This window comes from Piliocolobus tephrosceles, chromosome 12, assembly GCF_002776525.5.
Source record: "Piliocolobus tephrosceles isolate RC106 chromosome 12, ASM277652v3, whole genome shotgun sequence".
In the NCBI taxonomy this organism is placed as follows: Eukaryota; Metazoa; Chordata; class Mammalia; order Primates; family Cercopithecidae; genus Piliocolobus; species Piliocolobus tephrosceles.
Window position 1 is genome coordinate 82,331,732 of NC_045445.1, and position 17,554 is coordinate 82,349,285.

The 17,554-nt window shown below is 45.3% G+C and overlaps 2 protein-coding genes across 4 annotated transcripts in view; both read right to left on the reverse strand.

The window, feature by feature from the left end:
- The window catches only part of DGAT2L6 (diacylglycerol O-acyltransferase 2 like 6), a 27,250-nt gene extending 26,592 nt beyond the window's left edge, over positions 1 to 658 (reverse strand). The window contains exon 1 of the mRNA XM_023202381.2: positions 474 to 658. Within this exon, the coding sequence (XP_023058149.1) occupies positions 474 to 558 (85 nt within the window). The 5' untranslated portion in view covers positions 559 to 658. The remainder of the gene's footprint in view (positions 1 to 473) is intronic.
- An 11,098-nt stretch (positions 659 to 11,756) lies between these two features.
- IGBP1 (immunoglobulin binding protein 1) overlaps positions 11,757 to 17,554 on the reverse strand; it is a 32,700-nt gene continuing 26,902 nt past the window's right edge. For all 3 annotated transcript variants that reach the window (XM_023202388.2, XM_031936597.1, XM_023202387.1), the window contains one exon: positions 11,757 to 12,248. In XM_023202388.2, coding sequence (XP_023058156.1) covers positions 12,100 to 12,248 — 149 coding nt within the window. In that variant the 3' untranslated portion in view covers positions 11,757 to 12,099. The remainder of the gene's footprint in view (positions 12,249 to 17,554) is intronic.

Here is a 17,554-nt window from a genome sequence, read left to right on the forward strand (position 1 = left end):
CTCTGTTACCCAGGCTGGAGTGCAGTGGCAGGATCTCGGCTCACTGCAAGCTCCACCTCCCGGGTTCAAGTGATTCTCCTGTCTCAGCCTCCCAAGTAGCTGTGATTACCTGTGCATGCCACCAAGCCCGGCTAATTTTTGTATTTTTTCTTTTTCTTTTCTTTTTTTTTTTTTTTAGTAGAGACGAGATTTCACAATGTTGGCCAGGCTGGTCTCGAACCCCTGACCTCAGGTGATCCACCTGCCTCAGCCTCCCAAAGTGCTGGGATTATAGGCGTGAGCCACTGTACCTGGCCCGGAATAATCTTTAAACCAGAACAGCCGCAGCCTGACTCCTGGCCTTTGTGCCTGGCAGATCCTTACCAGAGGGTGGAGATCAACCAGATGATCTCTTTGGAACCCTCCTCATCTGGAGATTGGACACTCTTTTGGTTTGTTCCCCATATGCTCTCCAGCCCTTGGGGTTCACTCACCTAAAAATATATAGACTGGAATCCATTGCAAAACAGAGAGGGTTTGGAGGCCCTCCTGGAGATTCAGTCGGGAGAAGAAGGCCATGGTTATGGTGCTGTTCTGTTGCGGTAAGAAGCCCAACCAGAAGGTCAAAACTTCTTAAGCTGAGTTGATTATAGATGCTTTGCTATAATCTCTTATTGTGGAGTGAGATTAGCTGCTGGGGTTTTGTCACACTTGACCAAACCTTTCCTCCACTGCTCCTCCCCAAGTTCCTACCCACACATCAGGTTGCAGATCAGGCAATATAACTGATCTCCCCAGTAGTATCCTTTCTCCACGTGTGCCCAATTGTAATAAAGCAGAAATGGCCCTGGGGTGGCTCTAGCTGTGAAGGAGGGCCAGTCTTGATAAGTTAATGCAGGAAGAGAGTAGCTTGGGCCTCAAATAGGACCTCTGAGAAGCACCCCACTTCCTTTCCCTGCTTAAGAAAAGGGACTTGGCAGCCACACTTGTTTCTGCCCTAGTGGTTCCCCCTTGTCTCCTCTTGTCTTCTGCTGAGTCACCTAGCCCACTGGGGCTGTTTTTCTGCACTGGACATCTATTAATAGACTCCTCAGATCCCTCTTTGTGCCTCTAGTCCCAAGGGCCCTGTCTCAGTGGCCAGATACCTTATCATAGAGCGGGAGAAGCATTGCACAGAAGAAAGACCTGGCTCCCAGTCCCTGCTCTGCCATGCTCTTCCTGTGACACCTTTGGAAAACGCTACATCTCTCTAGAGCTCAGTTTGAGCATTCATTGCTAGAATGCAGTGTAGGTTAGGGGCATAGATTTTAGAGCCAGATAGCTGGGGTTCACATCTCAGCTCTGTCACTTACAAGGTGGTGAACCTCTATGCCCCAGTTTCTCCATCTGTCAAAGTGGGACTATAATAGTACCTACTTCTTCGGATAGTTCTGAGGATTAGATGAGTGAATGAATATAAAGTGCTTAGCACACAGCCTGGGACCGTTTCCTGTCATTACTACTCATTGAGTTCAAGTAACATATATTGAACGAGTAATGTATGTTTCAGGCTGAGGCTTGTTTCTGTGCGATAGCCTTTGGAAAATTGAAGACTGTTGCCAGGTCTCAGACCTTTTTTTTGTTGTTGTTGTTTTTCCAGACAGAGTCTCACTGTGTCACCCAGGCTGGAGTGCAATGGGGTGATCTCGGCTTACTGTAACCTCTGCCTTCTGGGTTCAAGTGATTCTCCTGCCTCAGCAGCCTGAGTAGCTGGGACTACGGGCGCACACCACCACACCCAGCTAGTTTTTCTATTGTTAGTAGTGATGGGGTTTCACCATGTTGGATATATTTCTTCTGTCACTATCTAGTGAGTGACTGCTGTTTGCCAGGTACTGTTTTTAGGTGCTGAGGATTCAGTAAGTAAGAAGACAGACATGATTCTTGCCTTCTTTTAGTCTCCAGTCTGGTGGAGGAGACAGACATTAAAACAGAAAAAAAATCACAAAAATGTTAGGCTGAGTGTGGCAGCTCATGCCTGTAATCCTGGCACTTTGGGAGGCTGAGGCGGGAGGGTTGCTTGAGCCCAGAAGTTGAAGACCAGCCTGGGTAACATAATGAGATGCCATCTCTACAAAATAAGTAAATAAATAAATAATAAAATAAGAGAAAATTATCTGTACACTTGAAGTTGTGATGTGTCCTACAGGAAAAGGCCAGTGCTCCCAGCAGAAGGCCTTGAATACAGAAGATAAGTCAGAAACACCTGTTAAACAGAACTGAAGGGGTTGCTGGGAAAATCAGATACAAAAATGGTATCAAGGGTTCTACAAGTGCAAGGGGGCATTGGTCCCTTTCCCAGGGAGATTAGTGGAACTCTGCCATCTCCCCACTCCCACTCTGCTTTGGGCTTCCCTCATTAGACTGACCAATGTGACTCTTCGGAGCCGAGCTTGGGGAACTTTTTTGGTACGTCAGGGTGTGCTTTCACTCCCCCATGTGCTCTAGATGGTCATCTGACATGCGACGCTTTCCTCTTCCTCCTCTTTCTTTTCTTCCCCTTGGGCTAGCTGGGGTTCTTCAGCTGCTTCTTGGGGCTGCTTGACCACATAGAAGGTGAGATGTATCAGAGCGTATCTGCCCAGAATTTGCAGGGGAGGAGGGAGGGAGGTAAAAGAGGCAGGCCTGGCTCTGCTGGGGGAAAGCAGAGATATGGAGGGGCTTAGAGTACCTAGGCCAGACAAGATCCACAGTATCAAGAGCTCCAATGCACCTTACAGATCAGGTCTCCGCTGCCTTCCACTTTCAGATGGGTAAATGGAGGAGATCTAGAAGGGGCTCAAGGTGATGCAGGAACCAGAGGCAGACAGGGCCAGACAGTTTTCTACCTCTGTCTCCCTAACACCTGGGTCAGGGTCTGGTGCAGAGCAGGCGCTCAAGTAGATGTCTGTGGAACCTGTGAGGGATACCAGGTCTCCTGCTGCCTCAGGCAAGATGGACTGACCCGGATTGGCCAACCTTTACTTCCAAAGACAGAGCACGCTGACCCAGCTGGAGCTCTCTTGAGCCAAATGGACAAGTGTAACATAAACATAATGGAACAGAGAAACAGCAAGAAGAAGATAATTAGGCTAGCAGATCAACCCGGAACAGCCAGCACTCGTGATTTCCCAATTACAATTCATCACTCAACAAGCAGAAGCTTGGCTGCCTCAGCGTAAGCAATAAAGAAGGAAAGGTTGCCAAGGAGCACAAAGGCCTGCCAATTTCATCTGTAGACATTGAAGGTTGACGTGATTCCCACCCTCAAGAAACTCACAGTCCAGTGTCGGAAGTAGGTGTAAAAGCAGACACCTGCATGGGGTGCTGTGGGTTGCACAGACGAGAGAAGCACCTGCCTGCCCTGGGAGGTGAGGGAGGGCTCTGTGGAAGAGGGCCCGCTGCAGTGAGGAGAAATGGATCAGGTGAGAGAGGCCTGGACAGGCAGTCTGAGAGACAGCCGTGAGCTCACCAAACGGGGCTGGGATAAGCTGGACCTCAGAGAAACTTCAAAGGAGAAACAGAAAAACAAAGGAGGAAAGTGGAAGGAAACAGATCAAGGGGACCGGGACCAGAGAGTTCAGAAAGGGTGGTGGAAGGGAGGGTAGCTCTGATTCAAAGGTTCACCCTCAGCCTTTGGAATGACTCATTTCCAGAAAGCTTTGGATAGCTGAGGTTTTGCCATAATTTGTTTTCTTCTGATCTTCTCCCTCTGTCATACGCTTATATGGTCAGGTATTACAATTTCAGCTCAGTTGAAAACATTAGGCCCAGGTGCGGTGGCTCACGCCTGTAATCCCAGCACTTTGGGAGGCTGAGGTGGGCACATCACTTGAGTCCAGGAGTTTGAGACTAGCCTGGCCAACATGGTGAAACCCTGTGTCTACTAAACATACAAAAATTAGCTGAGCATGGTGGTGCAGACCTGTAGTCCCAGCTACTCACTTGAGAGGCTGACGTGGAAGAATCTCTAGAGCCCAGAAGGTTGAGACTGCAGTGAGCCAAGAATGTACCACTGCACTCTAGCCTGGATGACAGAGCAAGACCCTGTCTTAAACAACAACAATGGAGAACCTATTTAATGCCAAGCACCAGGCTAGGTATTCTAGAAGGAGTATACCTAATCCCTTCATTCACCAAATTTTCCTTGAGGCCCTACTTACTCTAAGTCTGGTTTTGTTCTAGGTTTACAATTGCATGTGTGTTGGGTTAGGGGGCAGGGGGCACAGACAGCGAATGAAAGAAGCGCGCATGTCATCAATACAAGGATTGGGGCCATCAGATAATGCCAAAGGAGACAGAGACGAACACTAGTAGCTGTGTGACCTTGGACCAGACACTTCCTCTCTTTGAGTTTCGGTTTCTTCATCGGTAAAAAGGATGCATCCCATTTCTTTGCCGTAAGATGTAGCAGCAGTATTTGAAAAGCTTCTCGTGCAGTGTTTACCATCCAGGAGTTGTTCACTAGTGCTACTATTCAGCTGTGGGGAGGGAGTATTTGCAATGTGCTCTAACAGGCTGAGAAGTGGGGAGCATGGCATTTCCTACGGTGGCCCAGCATACACAAAAGGCCAGAGGTTTGCTTTGGCACAGTGGGTGGTTTAGTTTGATAGGAGCCTCAGGTTGGTGGAGGGGAGTAGAAGAAGAGAAGCATGGAAAGCGTAAGTAGGGCTGATTTCCTCACAAATCTCCTTGCGTATCTGGAGGCCTAGATATACGTAAAGAGATTTATTCAGTGAAGGTAGACCCAGGAGTGGTGGTGGGACGAGGGGCCTGTGGAGATGGAGTGTAGGGCAGAACAGAGGATGTATCAAATGCCCTGGAAGCAGTAGTGATTGGATCACTTCTCATGGCAGGCAAGGCCCCAGGGAACAGTGGCCTTTGGGGGCTTGGGGGAGGGGTGGTCAACCCTCCCAGTTTGCCTGGAATGAGGAGTTTCCCAGGATGCTGGACTTCCAGGGCTAAAACTGGTATAACCTTGGTCAAACTAAAACAGTCGGTCCCCCTAGTTTGGGCCCTTGTCACTTTCCCCTGGACTACGGCAGGTTGCTGCCCGCTCGCCTCCCTTCCTTTGGTCTCCATTCTGCAGTTAGAGGGGCTGCTGTCAAACACGGCTCTTACCGTCTCTCTGCCTTGTCTCAAACACTCCAAAGGCCCCATTGCCTCTGGGATCCAACTCAGACCCCAGGACCTGGACCCAGAGCTCTTTCTACACTGGTTTCCACCCTCCTTGGAAGTCTCATTTCCCAACACTTTCACACCACCCAGATACACCGTAGTTCCCCAAACTGGAAGTGTCCTTTCCTATTCTGAGCCTTTGCCCATCACAGCATCCGATCAACCTGACTGGCTCCTACCCACCCTTCAAGATTCAGTGAAAATGTCATTCCCTGCTCTCTCCTCTGGGTTTCCAAGGCACATTATACATACTTTTGGGAGAGCACATATCAAGGAGTTGGGTTGGGAGTATAAACCTCTACAGTCAGCTTCTGGCACAATGCTTGGTGTACAGTAAGCTTTTGATATGTATATTTTGAATAGCTGGTATAGTTACATGACTCAGAATTCAGAAGGAACTATGCGTGCTCAGTGAAAAGTGTCCTTCCCACTCCTGGCCTCTAACAACTCAATACTCCTCCCCTTCCAGGAACCTCTTTTTGCATGCACAAGCAAATAAGGTAATTTGCTTTGTTAATGAATAAAGAAACTAACAGTACAAACCTGGAATCATTCCAAGTGTTCAAAATCTGGGGCTGACTAAGTAAACGATTATATAGCAACATTATAGACTAATCCGCAGTCATTAACATTATTAAAATTATTATAAGGCAGACTCTGTAGTATTACTTGCTAAGCTTTAAAAGCAGAATATAAAGCACACCTCTACATTGAATGCACTTGGTAAAAACAAAAAACAAAAAAACAACAAAAAAACTGGTCTCTTCAGTCATAGACTGAACCGATCCATCAGCCTGAGACAGAAATGATTGCTGCTTTAAGGTGAAGGGATTCAAAGTTTTCTTTTATGTAAAGTTGTTTGAATATGAAAAGAAAGAGGCTGGATTCTTGTGAATCTGCCTGATGAAGTGTGATTCATGATGGAACTCATTCATTCAGTAATTCATTCAGCAGACATTTGAATGCTTGCTTTGTCAGGAGGAAAAGTCAGAAACAATGGTAAGCTTCTGAGGATGAGCACTAAGTAGGTGATGAGGATGTAAGAAGCTCTGATGTAGAGAGAGAGGGGTGGGGAATGTGATGAGTTCATTGTAAGACTGTGGAGTTTGAGTTCAGTTTGTTCATCAAGGGGAGCTGTGTAGCAGATGGCAGGGTACAGGTCTGGGAGCTCAGTGAAACAGCCAGGGCTAGTGATAGCCACCAGTTTATTTGTGGACAGGGAAGCCGGAAGTGGAATGGAGAAGACAGACAAGGAAAGGGGAAGACAGATGAAATAAAGCTGGTGAGGAAGTAGTTCTGCAAATCTCTTAACGCCTCTGAGCCAGGGCCAAGGGCACCAGGGTAGCAGAGGCTGTATCTGTTATTGAGTGTTGAAGCGCCTCAGAGTTCAGGCAGAAACCTTCCTCCCAGCCCCTGTCTCCCAAACCCCATGCACGCGTGGTCTGGGTCTGGTCTTAGTTGTCCTGAAAGGCCTGGTAGATGAAGAGATGCTGTGACTGGCTTAGAAACTATGTAGGAACCCCTGAACGAGAGGCTGGGAGAAAAGGTTTTAAAGGTTTACCTGAAGCCTGGGCAACATAGCAAGACCCCATCTCTACAAAATAAAACATAGAAAAAATAGCTGGGTGTGGACATGTATCTATTATCCTAGCTACTCAGGGGGCTGAAGCAGGAGGATCGCTTGAGCCCAGGAGTTCAAGGCTGCAGTGTGCAATGATTGTGCCTGTGAATAGCCACTGCCCTCCAGCCTGGGTGACATGGTAAGACTGGCTCTATTTTTAAAAAATGAGGTGATGGCATTCAGGTTAAGAGAGCAGAGTTTGCGGTTACAGTGAGCTATGATTGCACCGCTGCATTCCAGCCTAGGAGAGGGAGCAAAACTCTCTCTCTAAAAAAAATAAAAATAAAAGATTTACTTGAACAAAGACCAGCTGAGTAAGGCTGGACAGGGAAAGGGAAGGTACGTAGGCTTGGCATTGGGGGCAGAAATGTTCCACTGCAGGTTGAGCAACGCGAGGGCCCCAGGAAGGGTAGATTTCTGAGTGGGGTTTGCCCCTAGTGAGCAGGTCTCAGACTGTCCCTGAAGGGGCCAGTAGGCAAAGCTGATAGAATTGTTGCTCAAAACTTGGACAGAGAAAGGGGAGGGGTTATCCTCAGAGCAGCGTACCACCAGGATGTATTTCCTACCTTCATATGTCCTCAGGCCAACCTGGAATCCAGGAGCAGCTCAACCACTTAGAGCTTAGTGATCTTTGGGAAATCTCTTCTCTAAACCTCAATTTCCTCATCGACAGATTGAGACTATAATAGTGTCTACACTGCGTGTTGTGAGGATTAGAAATAGTGTATGTAAAGCTCCTAGTATATAGTAGGTGCTTAATACACAGTAGCCATAATTTTTATTCCTGCTACCACACTGGACTAGGCCAGCCTAAGACATTGCTCAGTTCTACTCTCTTTGAGGGATTTGTTGCAGTTGGAACAAGACACTGAAATCTAAGACTTTTCCCATCATCTTTTCGCATACATTTGTCAAAGGTGGCCTGGCAGGCAGATATGTAAAAACTGGTTCTCTGTTTTTGCTGTGCATAGTTATTTCTCTTTTTTGCTGGTCATTTCAGCACATGAAGAAAAGTATGTCACAAACCTTTTGGCTGGTGGTGACATCTAGAAGATTGAGAAAGCATTGGAGGAACAAGGGTTTAAGTCGTGAACTGCTGAATTAAACAAAAGGCCGGGCGCCGTGGCTCATGCCTGTAATCCTAGCATTTTGGGAGGCCAAGCGGGAGGATCACTTGAGCCCAAGAGTTCGAGACCAGCCTGGGCAACATGGCGAAACCCCATCTCTACAAAAAATACAAAAATCAGCAGAGTATGGTGGCTCACACCTGTAATCTCAGCTCCTTGAGAGACTGAGGCAGGAGGATCGCTTGAACCCAGGAGTTTGAGACCAGCCTGGGCAACACAGGGAGACCCCATCTCTATTACCAAAATTTTTAATGAAAAAAAAAAAAAAAACGCATCCCCTCCCCTGTCCCTCCAGCTTACCAATAGCCTGCTGCTCTTACTCGTCACTCTTGTGTTGTGTCTTACAACTGTTCCGAGTGCCTTTGCCTATATGATTTCATTTGCTCCCCACCCTGGCCTGTGAGGTAAGTAGCGCAGATATTGGCTGCATCTCAGAGGGGCTAAGACAGTGACAGAGCTGGGACTAGAACCCACGCCTCCTTGTGTTGGACAGAAACGAACCGTGCCCTGTTGACTTGCACTTTGATGAGTGGGTTAAAAGGAATCTGTGAGGAAATGATGCGCAGGTTTTGGGGACAGCTGTTTTGCAAGGGGACAGTGATAACAATACTCTATTGCTGTAGCGTGCCCAACAGAGATGGGTGACAATGCTCCTATTGTGCTAATGAGCAAACTGCAGGCCCAGGGTCAGCAGAGGAGGACTTTCTGGGGTTTGGGTGACACAGAGAGGCAGTTTCCTAAAGTTTCCCCCTCTTTAAGTTGTTTGAAATGACAGAAGACTTTGCCTGGGGCCACCCAGTTTAGGAGTGGCAGAGCCCGGAGAATTGAGACTTTGACTCGGGACTCCAACTCCAAATTCTTGGGTTTGAAGTCAGCTCATTTCTCCCCTTGCCCTTTCTCACAGGGGTGTTAAGAGGAACGAGAGTGGAAAGGACAAATGAGTGTGTAACGGCAGTAAAGGAAATAGTGCCTCGCATTCTCCTTTTTCCAAATCTAATTGGCCTCCGCGTGAGGGCCGCAGAGAGCAAATCCTTTGGCTAAGCCGATCTGTTAGCGCGCCCTACTTCTTAGCTGTGTGAAGATATCAGATCTTGCTTGACAGGTTGTGAGAATGAAATAAGCAGCATATGTGAAAGTGTTTTGCAAACTATGAAGCACTACTATCATTGAGAGCTTTAAGAGTCTTTGCTTCCGGGAATCCACCAAACCCAGCTCACTCTAGGACCCTGAAAGAACTCGCCTCTGGTGGGAGTAGAGAAGGTGGCGCTTTTTTGGTGTCTCCGGCATTCAGGCAGACAGAACTGGGGAGGAAAATGGAGGAAGATGAGCTTGCTCACCACCTCCGTCTTCTTATCCCCCAGCTGAGGAGGCAGTGGCGGGGGAGCTGACATAACCTTTTCTTTGGTGAGTCAGCTAAGAAGGAATTTCTAGAGCTCCAGTGATGTAGACATAGTTGTTTTAGTTTGGATTTCTAAAGCTGCTCCTCTTTGAAGCAGCTTTAAGACACAGCTAAAAAAGCACAAGCAATTGGGAAGCACATGGAAAATGACAGCGGCATAACATCTTACTAGTGTGAACTTGAAGAAATCAAGTTTCGCAGGGTCATTATATTAATAGTGTGGGAAAGTGCCTGGCACATACTAGGGGCCCAATATCTGTCCATTTCCTTTCCCTTCTCAGTGGACAGACTGCAGTCACTAAGCTAACAGAAAGCACTTACTCTTCAGTCGCCTGAGTTTACGATAATAGGTGCCATTATTCATTTAACCTTCACAGCCCCTGGAGACAGCTTATCTACATGCCCCGAAGAAAAGGCAGTTCCGAGTTTTATTGCCCAAGGTCACGTCACACAGCCTGCAATTTTAAATTTTCTTATGTTTTAGTTTTGGGGGTGCATAGGTGCATATATTTATGGGGTACCTGAGATGTTTTGATACAGGCATGCAATGCGTAAAAATCACATCATGAAAAATGGGATATCCATCCCCTTAAGCATTTCTCCTTTGTTACAAATTATACACTTTTATTTTTAAATGTACAATTAAATTATTATTGACTATAGTCGCCCTGTTGTGCTGTCAAATAGTAGGTCCTATTCATTATAGTTTTTTGGATCCATTAACCGTCCCCATCCCTACCCCAGTACCCTTCCCAGTCTCTGGTAGCCACCTTCTACTCTCTTATCTCCATGAGTTCAATTGTTTTGTTAGTTCCCACAAATAAGCAAGAACACGCAAAGTTTGTCTTTCTGTCAGCCTGCAATTTTTAAAGCCAGAATTCACACCCACCTTGTCTGGTTTGCCTCTTAGATATCAGGATGTGTGAAGGTGTTTAATTGAGCTGGGCCTTCTGGAAGGCCCAATCTCAAACGGTCTTGGACCAAGGAGGTGACTCCAACCTGGCCCATTTGGGAATAAATTCAGGGTGGAGTTTCAAGAACAGGAAATAGGCCATTGCTAGAGGCAGGCTGGCAACCATTGGAAGAGAGCGGAAAATGTTGCTTTCCAAATCCTTGGGGATTTAATCTGTGCTCTCCCAGTTTCAGGAGCTTATGTTGTGAGGGTGAGATGACTCCTCATTAAGCAGTATACAAATAGATTATTGGTAGTCTTCTGTCATCTCCCACGAAACACAGCCTCCCCCTCATCACCTGACAGCCCTCCACTAACCACCCTATAAACAAGAGGGAACTGAGTCTCCTTTTCAAACACCTCTCCTAAGCCAGACTGCAGAAGCTGGGAGGGCTGAGTCATCTTGCTCTTAAAAGAAAACCCGTGTAACAAAGCCACAGAACAGAAGTATGCTTTCTGTGCATATCATTTGTTTCAACACATGGCTGCTTTTATGGGATACCAACGCAAGAGCTGAGGACACTGTCTTCTCTGTTCCCCAGAAAGTAGGTACGCTGCAGTGTCATCTGTACTGTCCCCCTCCCCCACACCCATTATCTGCGTGACTGCAGGCACCTCACTAAGCAGCCAAATCACCACCATGGCACATTTACCCAGGCCATTAGTTTGGATTGTGCCGGGTATCTCACAGCATAGGCAAGAAGGGCTAATTGAAGAGTTGGGCTGGCTGGCTCACGCTCGTAATCCCAGCACTTTTGAGGCCAAGGTGGCTGGCTCAGGGGGTCAGGAGTTTGAGACCGGCCTGACCAACATGGTAAAACCCCGTCTCTACTAAAAATACAAAAATTAGCTGGGTGAGGTGATGGGCGCCTGTAATCCCAGCTACTTGTGAGGCTGAGGCAGGAGAATTGCTTGAACTAGGGAGGTGGAAGTTGTAGTAAGCCGAGATCATGCCATTGCACTCCAGCCCCGGCAACAGAGTGAGACTCGTCTCCAAAAAAAAAAAAAAAAAAAAAAAGGCTATGGCCCGAGGCTGCTCTTCACCCCAAGGGATATATGGTAAATGTCTGCATGACAGTAAAGACCCTGGTCTCAGGTACACACACAAGGATGACTCTTAAGAATACCTCCTCTCTCATTTCTCCTGGCCACGCTAGAACGAGGTAGATAGGACCGGGAAGTAGACTACATCCCTTTGCGGTCCATTCACCTACAGCTATAGTTGCTGAGAATAGTGCTGTGTGGCAGGGAAAGCTCTGGCTTTTATGATCTCCCCTTGTAGAGTGCTGGAATGCTTCATGGTGCAGGGTGTTACTTATACGGACGGCTTCATATCATATGCCCAGTAGGAAGGAGAATGCCTGGGCAGATCTGATGCTGGACAAATTAACTGCCCACATCAAAGGGCATCTCCCCATAAGCCCAGAGACCCACAGCTAAATGTCCCCACTCCCCCGTCAAAAAAAGCAGCTGATAGCCATATTTCTGTACAGGCTCATGTAGTAGAGGGGGCTTTTATTGTTTTTTCAGAGAATTCGGATAGCCATAGATTATACAGAGCCATTTCTCAGCACTCTTTTCTCTCCACTTAAGAAACTGGAATACAATGTGATGAAGATGATGCCAAAACAAGACTGCTGGCTCACATCATCTAGGGTACAAATACACACTTAATCACTTGACACTTTATTGAATGCAAAGCAAGATTTAGCATCTTTGCCTTCGTTGTACAGAGCTGAAGCGGGAGCCCAGGGAGGGGAGGACTGCGTGGTTTTTCTTGGCGGGGGAGTTGTGCACCCTGCAGTCCTGTCGTGTTGTGGGAAGATCAGCCCATGTTCTGTCGGTTGCCATAGCCTCTAGGATGGGTGTCCTTCCAGTCATCCCACTCCCGGGCTCTGTGGAGTGTTTGTTCATCATCCTCTTCCTCCTTTTCTTCTTGTTCTTCCTGTTGCTGAGCTGCTTTTCTGAATTTCTCTAAAGTGGAAAAATTAGAAAGGGAGGTGAGAAATTGAGGGAATGTTAATAAGTAACGTCAGGGGCCTCAGTTCCACTCTGAGCACAACCACATGCAATGAGAACAGGAATACAGCCAGCTGCCTACCCTGGGCCCGGCGGAAGCGGGGAGAGAACTTGCATTACCTAATATATCGCATGTTAAAAAATAGTACGAAAGGATGCTCTGAGCGGTTTCCACAAGAAGGCAAAAATCATAAAAGGTGCCCCTCAGAATGAATTCTATTTTGGAAGAGAATTCTTGCAAAAATGGCCAACACCCCCCTCCAGCCCCAAAACAAAAACATTACCACCACCACCAAACAACCCCTGCAATCCAAAAACATGAAAGAAAAAATATTTATAAATTTGTGATTTGTGAGTTGCCAGGGGGGTGGATTGCAGTTGACGTTTCCTCCTCCATCCATTTCCCTCACTACAGTCATACAAGTTTTTGTGCATAAAATTGAAAATCACAGGGCAGTTGGACCTATAAGAAAAGCATGCCTACGTATTATTTTGCAGTACTTGAAATAGGCTCTGAGGTCCAAATGGCACTTATCATGCAGTGTACACCCAAAAGAAATTAAACTAACTGCTGCATCTCTTTTGCATTTTTTTTTCCTTTGTGAGGTAAAGTAGCATTTTCCCGGCTACTCTTGAGTTTGCTCATGAGAAACAGTCTCATTACTATGAATGAAATGTGTGGGGACCTCATCTAACAGCTCAAGAGTCTCGTATTTTCTTTTCTTTTTTCCTGAGATAGGGTTTCTCTCTGTTGCCTAGGCTGGAGTGCAGCGGTGTGATCATGGCTCACTGTAGCCTCGAACTCCTGGGCTCAAGTCATCCTCCTGCCTCAGCCTCCCGAGTAGCTGGAACCACAGGCATGAACCACCACGCTTGGCTAATTCTTACATTTTTTGTAGAGACAAAGTCTTCCCCTATGTTGCCCAGGCTGGTCTTGGCCCTCCCAAAGTGCTGGGGTTACAGGCGTGGGCCACCTTGCCTGGTTCTTTTCTTTTAAATCCTTTACTATAAAATAAGAGATGGTGGAAACCACACAAGTACACATAAAACAAATTTTTATAAGGAGGCCTTATAGCCTCCACTCAGGTCAAGAAACAGATCTCCTGTATCCATCCCAAAAGCCTCTCTGTGTACATTATACAAATCAACTCTCCTCCCCTGCAAAAGTAACCACTATACTGTTTTTTACAGTAATAACTTTCTGGAGTTCATCACAGTTTTATTACCCAAGTGTATATCACTAGACACTGTAATTGTCTATTTGCACATTCATTTTTTTACTCAACGTATTTTTTAGTACAGAGTTGTGCAACTATCACCACAATCCAATTTAAAAACTTCTATAACCCCAAAAGATCCCTTGTGCCCATTTACAGTTAATTCCCATTCCTTCCCTCCCTGCCCCCAGCTCCTAGAACCATGAATCAACTGTCTCCATAGATGTGCCTATTCTGGACATTTCATATACATGAAATCAAAATCATGTAATGTGTGATCTTTTGCAGCTGACTTCTTTCACTTAGCATCATCATCTTTTTTTGTTGTTGTTGTTGAGACAGTCTTGCTCTGTCTCCCAGGCTGGAGAGCAGTGGTGTGATCTTGGCTCACTGCAACCTCCACCTTCTGGGTTCAAGTGATTCTCCTGCCTCAGTCTCCCGAGTAGCTGGGATTACAGGTGCCTGCCACCACACTTGGCTAATTTTTGTATTTTTAGTAGAGATGGGGTTTCACCACATTGGCCACGCTGGTCTCGAACTCCTGACCTCAAGTGATCTGCCTGCCTTGGCCTCCCAAAGTGCTGGGATTACAGGTGTGAGCCACTGCACCTGGCCTAGCATCGTATTTTTGAGGTTAGCCTTGCCTATTTAAAAATGTTTTGATATCTTTTTAAATCTATAGGTTCCCCCTCCATCCCTTTCTTCCAAGTTATCTGTTGAAGAAGTTTGGGGCATATGACCTGTAGAGTTTGTTTCCCAAAGACCAGATTTTGCTGACTGCATACTCATGATGCAGTCTAACATGTCCTCCTGTATTTTCTGCAGATTGGCAGCTGAATACAGGGGCTTGATCTGACTCAAGTTTGATCCCTTCAGCGTGAATAATTATAGGTGGTGCTGCATTCCTTCATCAGGAGGCACGTAAATATCTCTGTCTCGTTGTAATGTTAGGAGCTGTTGATGCTCAATGCCGAGACCCATTCATTTCCTGGGGGGTTTCAAAAAGGTGATGTCCTTAATTTTAACTTTTGAAAATTAACTGGAATACTTTTACAAAGAGAGCCTTCCCCTCATCAACTACTATTTGGTTGCCTAGTAGAAAAGATAAAACACTTGACTTTTTTCCTTTATTTACCTTTTCTCAAGCTAATGTGTTCCCTTGTTAGCCTCTGAGGTTGAATAATTTGGGCTTGTTTTATAATTATGGGCGGGGACAGTGGCTCACACCTGTAACCGCTGCACTTTGAGAGGCTGAGGTGGGAGGACTGCTTGAACCCAGGAGTTCGAGATCATCCTAGGCAAGATGGAGAGACCCTGTCTCTACAAAAAAAAATTTATGACACTTAAATTGGCTCAAAAAATTATAAAAAAGAAAAGAATGTTTAAAATCTGCCAGGCATGGTAGTGCATGGCTGTAGTCCTACCTACTGGGCAGGCTGAGGCAGGAGGATTGCTTGAGCCCGGCCTGGGCTCAGAGTGTGAGACCCACCTCTTAAAAAAATAAAAAAATATATAATTATGAACTTGTAGATTTAAACATATCTTATGAGTTTCAACCAGTTGCAACTATTATCATTATTGAGACAAAGGAGTCTTGCTCTGTCACCCAGGCTGGAGTGCAGTGGTGTGATCTTGGCTCACAGCAACCTCTGCCTCCTGGGCTCAAGTGATTCTCCTGTCTTATCCTCCTGAGTAGCTGGGATTACAGGTGCCTGCCACCACACCCGGCTACTTTTTGCATTTTTAGTAGAGACGCGGTTTCACCATGTTGGCCAGGCTGGTCTTGAACTTCTGACCTCAAGTGATCCACCCACCTCAGCCTCCCCAAGTGCTGGAATTACGGGCGTGAGCCACTGCGCCTGGCCCACAATTATTGTTTTAAAAAACTATTTAAATCAACTTCTTCATTTTAGAAGTTTTCGATTTACAGAAAAATTGAGAAAATAATACTGAGTTCCCACATAACCACACCCAGTTTCTTATTATTAACCTCTTACATTAATACAGTTTCTGTCATACAACTAATGAACCAATACTAATACATTGTTAACAACTAAAGTGCATACATTACTCAACTGTCCTTAGGTTTTACCTAATGTCCCTTTTCCGTGCCAGGATCCTATCCAGGACATCACAGTACATTTTGTTGTCTGTCTCTTTAGTCTCCTCTAGGCTGTAACTCTTTCTCAGACTTTCCTTCATTCTGATGACCTGGACAGTTTTGAAGAGTACTTGTCAGGTAATTTGTACAATGTCCCTCAGTTTGGGTTGCCTATTTTTTACAGAATTAGACTAGGGTTATGGGTTTTGGAGGACAATACTACATATGCTATCAACCTGACTTCACACTGATAATAACCTCGATCACCTGACCAAAGTGGTATTTGTAGGTTTCCAACTAAAGTTACTTCTCCTCCCTCCTTCCACATTGCAGTCCCTGGAAGCAAGTCACTAAGCACAGCCCACACTTTTGGGGTACACAGTCATGCTACACACCTCCTTGAAGCAGGAGTATCTACATAAAATTATTTGAAATTTTTCTCTAGGGCAGATTTGTCTCTTCTCCCTCATTTATTTACTTATTCAATCACTTATTTCTATCACAATGGACTCGTGTGTATTCATTTTATTCCTTGTGTGATAATCCAATACTGTTAAATTTACTTTCCTGCCCAAGTTCTCCCAGTTTTGGGCTGTGAGGGTTCAGCTGGCTCTTGTGTTCCTTTAACACCCCAACAGGTTTTTGAGCTCTTGTTTTCTACTACAGAGAGCCCTGAGTTGATTTTTCAACTTTATGATGGTGTGAAAGTGATATGCATACAGTAAAAGCCATACTTCATATTTTGAGATATTCAATATTGTAGTATAAAATAGGCTTTGTGTTAGATGATTTTGCCCAACTGTGGGCTAATGCAAGTGTTCTGAGCAGGTCAAAGGTAGGCTAGGCTAAGCGACGATGTTGGGTAGGTTAGGTGTAGCAAACACATTATCAACTTAACCATATTTTCAACTTACAATGGCTTTACCAGGATATAACCCCATTATATGTTGACTATCATCTGACTACGAGATGCTCCAGGTTCATCTTGTATATTCTCTGCCTCAGCCCTAGAATCAGCTATTTCTCCAAGGAGCCCTGGTTCATTTATTAGAGGATGGTATTAGAAACCAAGATTTGGGCGCTGGATGGACTTGTTGCTACTGTCAATTATCCTCTGTGAAACCAAATTGGCCAGTGGAAATATCTTCAAATTGGCTTTTGATATGACCCTAGTAGCCTTTGAAAGCTCCTTCCCTATCTTTTATGACAAGATGTTCCAAGCTTATTTTGTACAGTTCCTGCCCCAGAATTGTAGTCAGTTATTTCTCTAAGATATCCTGGTTTCTTAAAAGAAAGAATATTGGGAAGAGTATTTCTGTATCACGACTGGAGTTACTAGGTATCCTCATTGCTACTGGGCTGGTCCTTGTTTCTAAGCCTTTTCAGTGGATAGAGCAAAAGTAGGGTGTGTGTGTGTGTGTGTGTGTGTTTACTTTTAAATAAAATTTCTCATGCATTCATATGGAGTACTACAGGGTTTAAAAAAAATCTAAATTCTTTGGAATTACATCTGTATTCTTTCACATTAAAAGTCCCAGTTCTCAAAGACAGGACGATAGAATTAGAATATCTAATAATTGCTCATTTATATTATCTCACATTATACATAGTCTTGCAATAATAACACTAACTTTGACACCCCACCAATATAATTACTGAGAACTATTAAAATTTTGCATGATTTCCCCATTTCTCCATTTTTAAAAATAGTTATCTACATTATCTGGGCACAAAGGCATTACATACTCCATCTCCCTTTTAATCCTCATTTCATCTTAATTCTACAAGTAACTGTACATTTAATGCTCACTACCTGTCCTTATGTCAATGTTTCTCAACACTTTGGCTGTCTGAAACTCATTCTCTAGCAAATTCATGGGATGGTGGAACAATATTTCTTGAATTCCTGCATGTTGATAAATACCTGTACTCTATACTCGAAA